The 17,096-nt window shown below is 38.5% G+C and overlaps 1 protein-coding gene across 3 annotated transcripts in view; it reads right to left on the bottom strand.

The window, feature by feature from the left end:
* The window catches only part of AMMECR1 (AMMECR nuclear protein 1), a 115,186-nt gene that overhangs the window by 36,457 nt on the left and 61,633 nt on the right, over positions 1-17,096 (bottom strand). Inside the window, exon 3 of one of the 3 annotated variants that reach the window (XM_060408065.1) lies at positions 1-17,096. This exon is cut by the window's left edge and continues 12,570 nt beyond it. The exons of the other annotated variants lie outside the window; for them this stretch is intronic. Within the exon in view, the coding sequence (XP_060264048.1) occupies positions 16,715-17,096 (382 nt within the window). The 3' untranslated portion in view covers positions 1-16,714. 3 annotated transcript variants of the gene reach the window in all.

The following is a 17,096-nucleotide window of genomic DNA, read 5'->3' as shown; positions in this document are numbered from 1 at the left end:
TTCATTTTTATTGATTATACTGGACTTCCTGCAGTTATTTTTAATGTGGGAGCTCTGACTTCCACTTTGGTGTTGCTAGGCTACTTGCCTACAGTCGTGGTCACCTTCAAAGACCTCTGAGTACAAGTCCTATGGGAGATCACTAATACCTGAGTCAGAAATATGGCCCAAGTTCCCGACTGAGTTCAGTCACTTACTGTCTGATCTAAAGAAGTCACAGACTTTTAATACCTCAGGTTACATCTAGCTGTAAAACAGGGGGAGGGAGAACAACAACAAAAAGAAAGCGTACATCCCTTAGGTTAGAGACCTACACACCAGAACAAACAAACTCAAATGCAAAGCAACAAAGTCCTGGGGAAACCTGTGTATTCAGTCATTGTGAAACAAACATCAAATGAAAGCACACCAAAGGAAGTACTCCCGAGGCTGTTACTCCTCACACCTCCATTGGCTCTCACTTCACTAGCACAGGGCAGTCTTCCAGCTCCCTCGGTGATCATGGCTCACTGCCTGAGAGGCCAGGTTACCTTGTCACAAGTTGAGCTCTGACCACTCTAATAACACTGTAAGCTCCTGGATTCCTACTGGTTTCCCTTAAGCACAAGAAATGCAGAACTAGTATATCATGAAAGGGGAGTCTACTAATTTCACTTGGGTTGAGGTGATAAGACTTCCTCTTTTCATACACAGAACTGTAAATCAGAGCACTAGGATTAAAAAAACAAAAAGGTTCCCAAACTTCTAGTTTCTATAGAAACTTTGAAAATACCGGAACCATGAAACGTGTTTGCTTAAGAGAATTTGGGACACTAAAATTGATAGGTGTCCCACAAGAATAGTGAATAAAATAATCATAGGTCAGTGTTCCAATTAAAGCAAATGCTAGCCAGTACATTTTATAGGGAAAAGATTCTTTGAAATGGTTTTCGGCAAGAATATATATACTCCATTTTTTAATTTATTTTCCTCACACCCTCTCCAACATGTGTTATTTGTAGACTTTTTTAATGATGGTCATTCTGACTAGAGAGAGTGATACTTCACTGAGTCTGGCAGGCTACAGCCCATGGGGTCACAAAGAGTCAGACATGACTGAGTGACTTCACTTTCACTTTCATATATGGAATACCACTAAGCCATAAAAAGAGTGATATGCCATTTGCAGCAACATGGATGGACCTAGAGATTATCATACTAAGAAAAGTTAGACAGAGGAAGATAAATATCATATGATATCACTTATATGTGGAATCTATATAAACAACAAGGTCCTACTGTACAACACAGGGAGCTACATTCAATATCCTGTGATAAACCACAATACACAAAAATATGTGTGTGTGTGGATAAGTGAAACACTCCGCTGTACACCAGAAACTAACACAATATTGTAAATCAACGATATTTCAATGAAATAACAAAAAAACATAGGTCTCCTTATCTACTGGGTTGATCGTCTGTGTCAGTCTCTATATCAGTGCCAAACTGAGAGGAAAAAGAGGGTCCACAGTTTCAAAAGCATCTACAACCAGACACCAGAAGCTTGTGAGTCTTTTTAAATGAGAATTTTACTTTTTAAATTATGCCCAGTAGCCATGTATGGATGTGAGAGTTGGACAATAAAGAAAGCTGAGTGCCAAAGAATTAATGCTTTTGAACTGTGGTTTTGGAGAAGACTCTTGAGAGTCCCTTGGACTGCAAGAAGATCCAACCAGTCCATTCTGAAGGAGATAAGCCCTGGGATTTCTTTGGAAGGAGTGATGCTAAAGCTGAAACTCCAATACTTTGGCCACCTGATGCAAAGAACTGACTCACTGAAAAAGACCCTGATGCTGGGAAGGATTGAAGACAGGAGGAGAAGGGGATGACAGAGGATGAGATGGTTGGATGGCATCACCAACGCGATGGATGTGACTTTGAGTAGGCTCCGGGAGTTGGTGATGGACAGGGAGGCCTGGTATGCTGCAGTCCATGGGTTCGCAAAGAGTCAGACATGACTGAGCGACTGAACTGAAGAATAGGCAAATATTTAAGGTGGTCAGCAAACACAAGACACAAGTCAACTACTAGGCCCAAGTAAGGCAGCTGAAAGTTCTGATTTAGGAGGGTTTTTCCATGGGAGATCATAAAAGGCATAATTCATACTCAGATAAAACTAACCATTGGTGATTAATTTTCTAAAGGAAAATTAAGAAATAAATGTAGTCATAAAACAGATTGGACATTTGTCTGAGGTTGTTTCACTACTTAATGCTAGACTTTTACAACATATTAGCATAAAAATAAATGTTCACAATCTTTTATTTGAAAATGATTCTTTTAACAATGTGTACAATAGCAACCACCCTGTCATTTTCACTAAATTTCAGGGCTTCTTTTCCTTTCAGAAAGTACAAGTCGACATTTGTTTCTAAGGAATCATCTAAATAATCTTGTGGGACTAGCTGTTCATTTTTACTGCACTATATGAACACTGCTCAAACTCAGTGACCCCAGATACCTGGAAATATTATTTTCTTTGTTAATGGAAATTACTGCAATAGGGGATGGACTCACTGACTCCAGGAAACTGCCCCCACAGGCAGCTTTGAGAGGCTAGGCCAGTCAAGGAAGCCAAAGTGTCACAGAGCACTCCTACACGCATTGGAGAAGACCCCTTGGATAGAGTTACACTAGTCTAAGAGTTTCAGAGTTAGGACATCAGTCAGCTACAGTATAAAAACAATTCTTCTAAATTGGAATCATATTCACAAAACATCTGCAAAGTTCCCCAAAGGAGAAAAGATTACCAAGAAGTATTGCTAAATAGATGGAAGAGAAGATGCTGACTTTTATCATAATACAAAATTCAGTCAGTTTCCATTGTCCTAGACAAATCAAAAGACATGCTGTTTACATTTAAGGAAGCCTGGAATACATTTTAATTCAGCCCTGAAACCCAGACATTCTTAGGTAATAAGTACAGATATTTAAATTCCATAACAACCATTCAGTGTTTACAAACATTTATTTCTTTATAGATTTCCCATCCACAAAATGTATATTTGGTTAGAAAAGGAATTTTGAGGGTTTAGCTGTACTTTAACAAATGTTACAACATCAATGTTTTTTTCAAGCAAGCGTAGCCTATAAAAATTATCTTTTATTTTCTAAGCTTCACTTTGTGGCATGAGCTAAAAGAAAATAATGTTATCAATGATCCTGTTCCTCTATTTTCTTTATTATGCCTTTACATAATATATTAAATACTACTGTCTAATATAATAATGCATGTATTTTCTAAAGCAAAGGAAATTAAAAAGTATAAACTTCCAGTTGCAAAATAAATGACTCATGGGAATAAAAAGTACAATGTGGGGAATACAGTCAATAATTATGTAGTATCTTTGTATGGTGATGGACAGAAACTAGACTTTTTGTGGTGATCATTTTGAAATGTATAAAATATCCAATCGCTATGTTTTACAGCAGGAACTAACATACTATTTGTTAACTATACTTCAAAAACAAACTGATAGAAAATGAGATGAGATTTGTGGTTGCCAGAGGTGAGGGGTAGGAGGGGGAATTGGATGAAGGCAGTCAAAGGCACAAGCTTCCAGTTATAAGATAAATAAGGACCAGGGATGTAATGTGCAACATGACAAGGATAATTAACATTTCTGTATGTTGTATATGTAAGTTGTTAAGAAAGTAAACCTTAAGAGTTCTCATCGCAAGGAAGAAATTTTAAAAAACTTTCCTTTTATATCTATATGAGATGATGGATGTTTACTAAACTTACTGTGGTCATCATTCATGATGTATGTCTGTAAGTCAAGTCATGATGATGCTGCACACCTTAATCTTAAAAAGTGCTGTGTGGTGATTATATCTCCAGAAGAACCAGAAGAAAAAAGAAATAAGACAATGATATAAGAATATATTAAATAGTATATTTCACTCTCACTACCATATCTTGAAACAATTTTCAATAAAATTTTAAGTCTTCAATGCTCAAATTCAGGAAAAAAGATAACCTAAGATTAAAGTCAAAATTACAATGACATTAAAAACAACTCTTCTATAAGCACTGTGTCAAACATGTACCTTTTCCTGCGTTGTTTATCACTTGTAATTGTGCCATCTCCCCATCACGTTAGGAAGAACCTTCAGAGCCATCGTCAGCTCTTCCCTGTACCTTGTTTCCCACACACAGTCTCATCTTGTTCTAGCACTACCATGCTTCTGGTATATGTCTCTTTACAACCTTTATGCGACTAATCTAGTTCAGGCCTGTAACATCTCTCATTTAGAATTTTTAAAATTAGCCTCTGCACTATTTTGTCTCTCATCTCTATCTTTTTACTCCATCCTATATACAAGCAGCCAAGTCATCCCTAATGACCCTCTTACTCTGCTGAAAACTTTTCAATGGAAACTTAATGCCTTTAGAAAAAAAATCCAGCCCCAGTCTATCATTCTCTCTCCCATTGTCCTCCCTGTAGCTCAAGCCACACAGGGTTACTTTACTGTTCTCCCCCAAATGACATAAATACTGTTCTGCCTCGTTGCATTTGGCTCAGGAAGTTTTTTTGGACACATAATGCATACGTTCTCCACATCCTCACTTTTGAATGTTGAAATGGAGTCTTAAATGTCCGCAGACTGCTACTGCTGCTAAGTCGCTTCAGTCGTGTCCAAACCTGTGTGACCCCATAAACGGCAGCCCACCAGGCTCCCCCGTCCCTGGGATTCTCCAGGCAAGAACACTGCAGTGGGTTGCCATTCTTCTGTAAAACCTTCTCCAGTCTGTCCAGCCATAACTAATTCCTCTTACTTCCAGTAGTGTTGTTTATACATCTAAATAGAACTTAACACTTTCTTCTTTATCATTCTTTTGTGTACCTGTCCATCTCTCTTTTTTCAGTTTCATTTCAGTTGCTCAGTCATGTCTAACTCTTTGCGATCCCATGGACTGCAGCACACCAGGATTCCCTGTCCATCACCAACCATCTTTCTTATAAGACTACAAGCTCATGGCAGGTAGATATCACATACTGTTCACCTTTGTAGTCCCACAGTACCTGGTACAGTATCGTGCTGAGTTAAGTGCTCAATAAATGTGGAATTGAACTGAATAAACCTTTCTGCCTGATGTAATTAAGAAACAAGACTATCAGGATTTATAATAAATTCTATCTTTAACTACAGCTCTGCTGTTATAATTGCTGCTTATTTAGAGAAAATACTGAATGCATCTTTCAATCAAGCTTTGAAACTATAGTAACTATTCTAAGTTTGAATTACCTTATTAAGAAAATAAGTAGAACAGTAAGAACACTGAAATCTGTAGTAAAATAATGCCAATGAAGAAAGACCTTTTACTGCAGATTCAGCTGTACAAGTTCAACCAGTAAGCCACAAAGGCAGTCTTTTTTTTTTTTTTTAACCCAGAAATTAAAAAGGGAATATGAAGCAAATTAATTAAAACTAGCAAGGAGACACTGGGTAGAGGCTGAGTTCTTAATCAGTAACTGGTCCTTCTTGCAGCTGGATTTGGATCTTCTCCCACCGAAAGGCTGAGTAGACTTGATCCCACTTAATTTCCAAGTCTGACAAAATCACAACTTGGAAGTGGTATGACTACTGGCAATTGTTAAGCACAGTAAATCCCTTCTCCTTCCATAACCCCCTCAAATGTCCTGCATTCACAGCTTTTTTTTTTTTTTTAATACCAGATGTTTTGTTGAAATTAACACATTCCTATCAAATGCATGTCAAAAAAACCTTCTTTTTTCCCCACTGCATTCTATTTAATGCCCAAACTGTTTATCTGTTACACAGACAAATATTGCATAGTATTTATTGTAGGGGGAATGACAAGGAAAGTCAGGCTCACAGTACGGTGGGATCCACTCCGGAGCAAATATTCCCACAGATAAATCACAGATGGGAGCCCTTAGAGGTCATATCCCTCAAGAGGACTTTTTTGAACTTGCTGACAACAATGATGAAAAATGTTGTCGCAATCCTTAGTCCAAGTCATCTTTGGAAAAGAGGGGGTGGGATACAGTTTTGTCTGTTGAATTCAAGTTTTATTTCTATGTCAACAAAGCCTTTCTGTGTGGTTTCATCCATTAACAGATTCAAGCATAGTTAACTAGATACAAAAATAATGGCACAATGTGAAGACATGACCTGGGATTGCTCACCTCAAACTTTCATCCCTCCAAAGTGTCCAGCTGTCACAGAAAGATCATTTCTGACAAACCATCACCTGCTCACTGAAACCTTTTTACGACTAGAAACTACAAGTAAAACTTCACAGAAATGGCCATTTCTGAGGATTTTTTTAAAAATACATGGATAGCAGTGCCACTGTGAATAAAATGTCCCTCATGAAACAATTCTAGTAAGCAGCCTTGTGGCACCAAATGCTTATAAGTTGCAATTGTGCACTACAGATAATATATAGGATGTTAAATATCACTCCCGTTTCCTTTCTTCAGGCTATTTCTGTTTCTCAATCATCTTATTTTTAGAATTAGTATATATAGGTTTTGCCATAGAGCATATTATAAACTTTTTATTTCAGTTGTTTCACTTTATAATAGCAAAACTTAATAGCTGCAACTAGGATACTGAAATATTATTGTATCAACCTAAAAAGGTCTCCCATAAGAACTGTGTTCCCATCCTTTATTAAATGACAACTGATACAATTATAAAGCAAATAATGCTCCTTGATTTAAAATTATAAATAGAAAACAAAATACAGATATGCCTCACCTTAGGTTGTATCTAGGTTCATTCCTAAACATGAAAGTAAATTGCCTTTACAAAATAATTTTGTTGTCCTATGGTTTACATGTTCAGAGATGCTTTAATTTTCATTTCTCGCTTCCGTTGCATAGGCTTCTAACATTTTCTTTAATTACCTTATCCACCTAACTAAACAATTACTTCACTATACTAAGGGAACTGAATGCTTTTATTCAAACATTTATTTTGATCTATGCCTAATTCCCCACAGCTACTTAAGGGATGCAAAGATGTGAAAAATTTACCCCACATCCTGAAGGAACTACCCATCTAGGTAGGGAAGACAATCAAGCCAGAAACTAAGGACACTGCAAGGCAAGATAAAGCAAGTCCTGTAACTGAGGCACCAAGCAGTGTGTAATGAGCACACAGTGCAGCAGGAGTAACTCGGATGGTTTGGGAAAAACCCTGGGCGAATCCTTTAGGAAACAGAAGACAGAATCTGCCACGGGAAACTGGAGAGCCATGAGTGTTTACTAATTTATTTGCTTTGAAATGTTTCAATTTTCCTTCTGAAAGGTTTTCTTAGTCTTGAACTTAAAATGGAATACACCTAAGGCAAGAGACAGAACAGCAGCAATCAACTCTGACACTGAACAATTCCTCAGAATTTCTGCTCTACCAGGCCCCCTATCCTCCTTTCCTCCCACCTCTTTGGCCTGTAAAGTAAGCCTACCAATGACACTTAAATGTCTTATTTAGCCTCACTGACATTCCAAAGACAAAATACACTACTAATTTCTGGCCTGGCATCCCCAAGCCATTTACTGGTTTCTCTTCCACTGCATCATTAATTTGCCATGTTGCCTGCCATGAAGAATCTCTGGTATGGGGGGTCTTGAATATGTGAAATGTCAACTTCTTATACTTGCAAAATTCTTGAAAGCTTATTAAGAAACATGTGACATGGACAATGTAACAACCAACACTGATTGTAAGCTTAGAATTAACAGGCAGTATATGAAGATACATTTTGAAAAGTATCTTCCTTTATGGAAGAAAAATTTAATGTTTTTTAAAAAACCTCTTCTGAAAACAGATTTCCAACAATGTATTATTTGTTTCAGAAAAAGAAAAAAAAATTAAGTGGATTAGGAGCAAAAACAGAAGATATGCACAAAGCCTATGATTCTAAAGCTTTTATTACCATTTACCTCAAAATTTTAAAAAGGTAATGCACCCCTGTCTTCCAAGTACTTAGATCCCTGAATTCAGCTGCACTAAAAGAGACACAATCTGGATCATTTTATCTTTTTAAACCCTATGATCGTAAGAAATCTATGTCTGGTAAAACTGATAGAGTCCATGACCAAATACATACAATTCCTTTTTGAAATTCTTTTCTTATTAATATAAGAAAAATGTCAGTCATGGATATATTAGTCCTTTATTTATATAGCTGTTTCGTGTTTTGTAAGTTGCCCTAAGGAACTTCAAATTAGAATAATGAAAACTACGGCAGTAAATTTGGCCCGAATTATCTAGAAATTTGGAATTCGTTTCCTTAATTATAATTTCCAAGGAACAGACTAATTTCTTCCTTCCAAAATGTCTCCCTTTTGATGGAGTGTGGAGAAGAGCAAAACCAGGGCTTTTTATCTTCAGTCCCTGATGGTGAAGCCTTCCCCAAACCCTTCAAAAGTCAAAGTAGATTCCAGTGGGTTATGCCTGGCTAGAAACCTGCAGGCTGAACCAGCGTTCCATGGAAACTGGCTGATGTTAAATGCAAATATTGCACAGAGAGAAATCAAAGCTTGGGTGTGTATCCCTGAGAGAATGATCCATTCTGATGGGACGATCGGAGGAGTTCAGAACACAAACTGAACTGAGAGGATGGTTGTGAAGAAAAAGAGCACATGAGGGAGACATTGCACCACAGGATTCTGAAAGGAAAGATAACCCAGGAGAAGTTGAGTAAGACTGCAAAGAGTAGGCTGAGGGTGTATGGGAGATGTGGGGGATACTGAGTTAAGAAAGTGAGTCCCTGAATGAAAAATTATTCAGTGTTTGTTTTTCCTCTTAGCTGAGACCAGGGGGTACCAGCTGAGTTAGCAGAACAAATAGCTTTAAGAAGTTTTCATGGGAGAAGAGGGAACAGTGTCCCTGGAGGGGAGCAGTACAGCACAGTGGTTGGGAACAGACTTTGACAGGATCAGGTTCAAATTCAGGTACTGTCAAGTAGTAGCTGTCATTCAGCAAGTCACTCAACCTCTCTAAGCCTTGGTTTTTCCTAACTGTAACATAAGTGAACTACCTTCAATCTCATGCAGTTGTTGAAAAGATTAAATGAGGTGACTTATATAAAATACTTAGGACAGGTCCAGCACACCTACAAAGATAGAAATTATTTTTGTGCTTAGGAAATATAACTAGTAGTATGTTAGAGGCATGTTTGAACATAAAGGGAAATCTAAGAGTAAACTTTATATATATATAAACTTCATATATAAACTTTATATATATATATGCATTTACTTCAGGCTTCTCAATACTGGTATCCTGTTACACCTGTAGTTTTGGTTGAATCACTCCAAGGGCATTTTTCATTTTATGGAAACATGCCAAAAACTTGACCCAAGGCAGATAACTTGAGAGTGAGACATTACATTACAAAATGATTATAACAGGGTGCCTTGAGACTGTATGCTTCTTAACATAAAACTAAAATAAATAAATTTATTATTTATGTTATGGATACCTTCTATTGTGAAAATTGTAGTGACAGTCTCTGGTGATGTCAGAAGACTCGTGTTCTAACTCTCACAGAATTTTCTGTGATAAATTGTTGCGGGTACTAAAAATTCTAGTGCCAGTTCTATCTTGGAATCTGTGGACTGTCTAGCCCAGCCAATTTCAGAAGTCTAACATAGGCAGTGAGAGAAGATGCAGTGGTAGCAGCTTCAAAGGTTTCAATAAGGAGCCAATGAAAATTGTTATGAGTGGGTTGATGGGAGTCAGTTGTAAAGCTGTGTATCTTAACCACTCCTAAACTTCTAAAGATTCAGCCATTACTCAGAGGGCAAGTTTAACCACTGCTGGTTAATGTGGCTTTCTATAAAGGATAAAGTGCTAAATACAGGCAATCTTTGACTTCTGGCACTTCAACCCAAGCTATGTGGTAACTGGAGCTGTGGTGGTGGGTTTAGAGGTGTTTGAGAATGAAATGACTACTTGGAGTGAGTTCCAAGTCAATGGCGAGGTTCATATAGCAGCTAGATGCCCGTTTCTTGGGAGACTTTAAGAGAGATAAAAGTACCTGATGGGGGTTGATGACTTCTAAGGATGCTTCCCGCTCTATGGTTCCATAGTGAGCATCAATTTAGTCACTTATAGCACTTACAACAAGAGACTGACTTGATGTTAACCTTCTTTCTAAAGTGTGGGTACAGACCCCTGTCTTCTGGCTCAGTCTAGCTCCAAGTGGCCTTAAACTACCCCCCTCACTACCAATCAGCGTTGGCAACTCCTGCCAGCTCAAGTACACTGGCAGCAAGAGAAGGTGACAAACCTAAGCTAACAGAAGCAGACAGAAAGGGAAGAGAGTAAAAATGGTTCTTAGGATCAAGGGAAGTTGCTCCAAAGTCATGAGCCTGGTTTCTGTTGATCTGCTTTGATGCGGCTTGGTAAACTACTACTGAGAGTGATTTCAAAACGGAGAGACAAACATGTAAAGCTAATCATTGCAAGTCAATGTGCTCAGTGTTCTAATAGAGGCCTGGACAAAGTGCTATATGGATACAGAGATGGACCAGCTTTACTGGGGAGTGTCTAGGAAATCTCACAGAGGAAGTAATGAGCAAGTTGAGTCTTGAAGGATGAGTAGGAGTTGACTAGCTAGAAATGGAGAGAGGTGTGATTGGCAGAGAAAAAAAAATGTTCAAAAGCCACAGAGACACAGAAGACTACATTTGGGAAGTGGGAGTGTGCATGGCTGGAGTGTGAGGTTAAGGCCTTGGATGCTGTGCTTTTGAAGAAGGATGGGAATAGGAACTGGGGGGAGAGGCAGGGGCAGACAAAGAATGGTGACACTTTAGAACGTGAGCTTAATTCTGAGTGAAATACAGGCTTTGGAATGACTGATTTTACTCCACACAAGATGGGTAGGCAGAAAGGGTATTCGTGTCACGGGTATAGTGTATCTTAGTCACTCAGTCATGTCCAATTCTTTGCGACCCCGTGGACTGTAGCCCACCAGGCTCCTCTGTCCATGGGATCCTCCAAGCAAGAATACTGCAGTGGGTAGCCATTCCCTTCTCCAGGGGATCTTCCCAACCTAGAGATTGAACCTGGGATCATCTCCTGTATTCCAGGCAGATTTTTTACCATCTGAGCCACTAACAGTAAATGAGGAGAGTTTAGTCACACCAGCGGGTAAGTCTGAGTCCATTCTGTCTGACGGGGTAGGCCTGCTGTTCTAAGCAATAACAAAAGCTATGACGAGGACGATGCAACAGCATGGGAGGGCACAGATGCTTAGACAGCAGACGCACACCTTAGTGAGCTGATGCATGAGGCATGGGAACATCTTAATACACCAGAGATGACAACTTTAAAAGGCAGTCTTTTCAAAAACTGTCTTTTAAAAAGGAGCAATTGCATTTAGAACATGTCTTTATAACTTTGTGAATTTAACAGTCATCCATTCACCACTGAAGTGCTTAAGAGTTGCTTCAGCTGAAATCCACTATTATCTGAGATGGCTCCCACTCCCAGCCACTACAGGAAAGAGAAACTAAGACACAATTTCTCCAAACTTCTCTGAAACCAGGGATCAAACCAGAGATCTCCCATTTTGTCCGCAGCATTTTCAGGACCGTTGAAACCCAAACTGTGTTCTCAGTCCCACCACTACTCCTAAAACCTCTTTTTTCCAATGTCACACTGGTTCCCTTCAAAGGGCTTTTGAAAAGAAACTAACATTTTGAATATTCTTTTTTTTTCTTTGAGAGTCAAAGCAAGTATTATTGGACTTAGTATTAACTATTTCTGGTCTTCTCAGCTGGTAAAGAATCTGCCTGCAATGCAGGAGACCCCAGTTTGACTCCTGGGTTGGGAAGTTCCCATGGAGAAGGGATAGGCTACCCACTCCAGTATTATTGGGCTACCCTGGTGGCTCAGACTGTAAAGAATCAGCCTGCAACGTGGGAGACCCTGCGTTCGACCTCTGGGTTGGGAAGAGGGTATGGCTACTCACTCCAGTATACTTGCCTGGAGAATTTCCATGGGCAGAGGAGCCTGGCAGCCTACAATCAATGGGGTCACAAAGATTTAGACACAACTAAGCGAATAAGCGCACACACCTATTTCTGAGATAGTTCAGTTTGGGGTACTCCAAGTGTGGCATGTTTCATATGCTGAGACAATGCTGAGGTTTGGGGTGTGGTACTGAATCACCCACATGTTCTTGTCTGAAGCCCCCTGGAATCCACTGCCCAGGGTCTAGGGTGCAGTCTGTCAATCAGAGCAAAACAAAGCCAAGTGGCCCAAATGGGGATTGAACCTGTGACCTCATTAGCAATGTCAGTCTAGCCACAGTGTATGGGTTATTTATTGCTCTTTATAATATTGCAATGCAGCTCCACTCATTTCCAAGGCTTAGCAGCCTTCTCCCTACTTAGGTAAGCAAATCAATCCACCCCCCTTAGCCAAGGAGCAGTGGAAGGCCATTTGGAAGAATGATTTAGATTTAAAGCAGCCTGAAGAATTTAAGGGCGTTTCTCTTTCCTCCCATACTTAGTGAAATGGCAGCCTTTTAAATCAGCTTTGTGGAACATATAAAGTAGTCCTAGAAGTAGTCAGGTATAGGAACAGGAAGTTGAGTTCTGGGCAACTCAATTTGCCTTTAATTAAAGCTTCTGAAGGATTTATTTTATGGCTTTTTCTAATCTTCTCTTTCACCACTAGAAAGGACACAAGAGTTAGTACTTCAATGTATAAATTTTAAAAATGAGGCTTAAAAACAGGAGAAAACCTGCTAAACCTGATTTGAATGATGAAGCCTATGCTGCTGCTAAGTCACTTCAGTCGTGTCCGACTCTGTGCGACCCCACAGACAGCAGCCCACCAGGCTCCCCCGTCCCTGGGATTCTCCAGGCAAGAACACTGTAGTTTTCATATATTTATTTACAAAGTAGCTTCGTGGGCTGAAGTAAAATTGTGAAACTAATTTAAAATTTTTCTGAACATGAGACCAACTGTAAATCTATACTTTATGAATCTAATGAATTTTCTTCACTTTTAAATTTTAAACATACTAAAAAGGTACATTTGATATTAACAATGATTAGATGTACATTCTCAATAGAAGTTATTAAATACTAGTTTTCACCTTTAAAAATCCTTAGCACCTATGAAATTCTTATTCCAGTAGAATTTTTTTGTTATCATTTGTCGATGTCTATTTTATTTGTTATATACTATGGGTGTTTTAATTAATTTCATTAATAAGAAGCAGCTGAGAAAATGTAGATATCATGCTTGCTTTTTATTTAAAGAGTGAGAGAGAATGTAAAAAAAAAATCTGGAAATTGTTTCTAAGACAGATATATTTATAATGTAAGATAAAGGGCTAACAATTAAGTGTTTAGGTGTTAAGGAACACCAAATTGTTACCAATAATGAAAAGGAAAATGTTTACCAAAGGCTACTACTCCGGATATTCACATCTGAGGTAGTTGAAAGTTTGGGGGAAGGGCAAAGATCACTGAAGAGGGCTGTTTCTTTTGCCTATTAAGGAAGTCTTCTAACAAGTATTTGCTCATGCTCATAAAATAATAGCTGAAAATTTAATACGAAATTGCTGCCCCCAAACTTAAACATTCAATTATTTTAGAGCTCTCAAATAACTAGTAACATTGTCCCTTAGAGAGGTAAGTGTATATTATTTGCATGATATTCTAGACATGAATAATCACCTTGAGGATACATTGGTGTTAGCATCTTCTTCTTCCAGAATACTAAGATACAAATCCATTCTCTTGTTCATTCATGCCCTAATGACTCAAATACTTCAGACATTTATAAGTAGACCCAATATTTAGTTTTTAGAATGTTCAGACAAAAGTAAATATATTGTTAAATGCCTATGGTACGATTTTAGACCACATCTAATGTGATACAAATTTCATACAATATTTGTGTTCTAATTTATCTTTACCACTTCAGTCTTTTATTCCCCCCCCAAAAAAAATGAAGAATATTTCAAGCAGTGAGTCTTAGGAAAGGAGGTAGATACCAGGTTTTATTTTTTTCCATAGCAAGTTCATTCCCTTTCCCTTTAAAACATTTATTAGTAAAATCTCTCAGAATACCCAATACCTTGTATATGGTCACTTTGATAATAACAATTTACATACATCCCTAGAATCTGGACTTTTGTCCACATAGGAAAAAAGAAACCAAAAAGTGGTATAGTGTTTTGCTTTTACTCAGACTGAACTGGGAATGGACTAAATAATCTCATAAATTGCTTTAAATACATTTCTGCTTTTATTACAGATGTAGAATGTCTGTTTATCCAGTATAACTTCCTCTGACGCTTTGGCAAAAATCACTTTGTACCTAGACTATAATTATTTATATAACTTCTCTCTCCTACTATACTATAAACTCCTAAGGCAAAATTTAGACTAGATTTATAGGATGAACTGTTAAAACATAGTTAAAGGAAGAAAAAGCAGCTTTTTAAGAGCAAAGGGGTAAAGTTTAGAGATAGATGTAAGAATAGGCTCAATTTCTCCTAGTTTGCCCTCTCCTTATGAAACACAAAGACCAAGAGCTCTGATAGAGCAAAACACCATTTTCAGTTTCTTCCACACCTTCACCAATTTTCAGCTTCTCTCACACCTTCACCTTCTTACTGATTTTTGACCCAAAGGCATTGTGCCTGTGTCTCAAAGAAGCAGAGATTCCAGCTGGAGATTCTGAAGATCTGGAAGATGTGATAAGGAATTACAATCTGATATATTCAATACACTTAATTTCTGTGGCACTAGGTGCTATATGAACTCAGACACGTCTCTACAACTCAGGAGTCATCACCCATATTGGGAATGGTTCTCTCTGTTCGGTTTCTCCTGCCACATTCTCTTGCCCAGTTTTTGGCCACATCTCTCCACATTAGCACAACGATGGAATAATGAAGGCGTGCATTAAACTAGTGGCTAAAGTGAAGATTCCAGATTCTGACATACTGAGTAAAGGACATTGAGCAAGCTAGGTTCCAAACTACACCTCAAATTAAATGCTTATAAAATCTGACAATTTCTCACTTGGTACTTTATATACTGAAACTGACAAATGAGGGATAAATTTTAGGACTCAAGCCATGCTACCATTTGTAAAAGGTATCATTCCTTCCAAAGAAATCCCAGGGCTGACCTCCTTCAGAATGGACTGGTTGGATCTCCTTGCAGTCCAAGGGACTCTCAAGAGTCTTCTCCAACACCACAGTTCAAAAGCATCAATTCTTTGGTGCTCAACTTTCTTCACAGTCCAACTCTCACATCCATACATGACCACTGGAAAACCATAGCCTTGACTAGATAGACCTTTGTTGGCAAAGTAATGCCTCTGCTTTTCAATATGCTATCTAGGTTGGTCATAACTTTCCTTCCAAGGAGTAAGCGTCTTTTAATTTCATGGCTGCAATCACCATCTGCAGTGATTTTGGAGCCCCCCAAAATAAAGTCTGACACTATTTCCACTATTTCCCCATCTATTTCCCATGAAGTGATGGGACTGGATACCATGATCTTCATTTTCTGAATGTTGAGCTTTAAACCAACTTTTTCACTCTCCTCTTTCACTTTTATCAAGAGGCTTTTTAGTTCCTCTTCACTTTCTGCCATAAGGGTGGTGTCATCTGCATATCTGAGGTTATTGATATTTCTCCCAGCAATCTTGATTCCAGCTTGTGCTCCTTCCAGCCCAGCGTTTCTCATGATGTACTCTGAATATAAGTTAAATAAGCAGGGTGACAAGATACAGCCTTGACATACTCCTTTTCCTATTTGGAACCAGTCTGTTGGTCCATGTCCAGTTCTAACTGTTGCTTCCTGACCTGCATACAGATTTCTCAAGAGGAAGGTCAGGTGGTCTGGTATTCCCATCTCTTTCAGAATTTTCCACAGTTTATTGTGATCCACACAGTCAAAGGCTTTGGCATAGTCAATAAGGCAGAAATAGATGTTTTTGTGGAACTCTCTTGTTTTTTCCATGATCCAGCGGATGTTGGCAATTTGATCTCTGGTTCCTCTGCCTTTTCTAAAACCAGCTTGAACATCAGGAAATTCACAGTTCATATATTGCTGAAGCCTGACTTGGAGAATTGTGAGCATTACTTTACTAGCATGTGAGATGAGTGCAATTGTGCGGTAGTTTGAGCATTCTTTGGCATTGCCTTTCTTTGGGATTGGAATGAAAACTGACCTTTTCCAGTCCTGTGGCCACTGCTGAGTTTTCCAAATTTGCTGGCATATTGAGTGCAGCACTTTCACAGCATCTCTTTCAGGATTTGAAATAGCTCCACTGGAATTCCATCACCTCCACTAGCTTTGTTCGTAGTGATGCTTTCTAAGGCCCTCTTGACTTCACATTCCAGGATATCTGGCTCTAGGTGAGTGATCACACCATTGTGATTATTTGGGTCTTGAAGATCTTTTTTGTACAGTTCTTCTGTGTGTTCTTGCCACCTCTTCTTAATATCTTCTGCTTCTGTTAGTTCCATACCATTCTGTCCTTTATCGAGCCCATCTTTGCATGAAATGTACCCTTGGTATCTCTAATTTTCTTGAAGAGATCTCTAGTCTTTCCCATTCTGTTGTTTTCCTCTATTTCTTTGCATTGATTGCTGAGGAAGGCTTTCTTATCTCTTCTTGCTATTCTCTGGAATTCTGCATTCAGACGCTTATCTTTCCTTTTCTTCTTTGCTTTTCATCTTTCTTCTTTTCACTACTATTTGTAGGGCCTCCCCAGACAGCCATTTTGCTTTTTTGCATTTCTTTTCCATGGGGATGGTCTTGATCCCTGTCTCCTGTACAATGTCACGAACCTCAGTCCATAATTCATCAGGCACTCTATCTATCAGATCTAGGCCCTTAAATCTATTTCTCACTTCTACTGTATAATCATAAGAGATTTGATTTAGGTCATACCTGAATGGTCTAGTTGTTTTCCCTGCTTTCTTCAATTTAAGTCTGAATTTGGCAATAAGGAGTTCATGATCTGAGCCACAGTTAGCTCCTGGTCTTTTTTTTGTTGTTGACTGTATAGAGCTTCTCCATCTTTGG

This window comes from Ovis aries, chromosome X (genome assembly GCF_016772045.2).
Source record: "Ovis aries strain OAR_USU_Benz2616 breed Rambouillet chromosome X, ARS-UI_Ramb_v3.0, whole genome shotgun sequence".
In the NCBI taxonomy this organism is placed as follows: domain Eukaryota; kingdom Metazoa; phylum Chordata; class Mammalia; order Artiodactyla; family Bovidae; genus Ovis; species Ovis aries.
The sequence above is the reverse complement of the archived record's forward strand: the minus strand, read 5'-3'. Positions and strand labels throughout refer to the sequence as shown.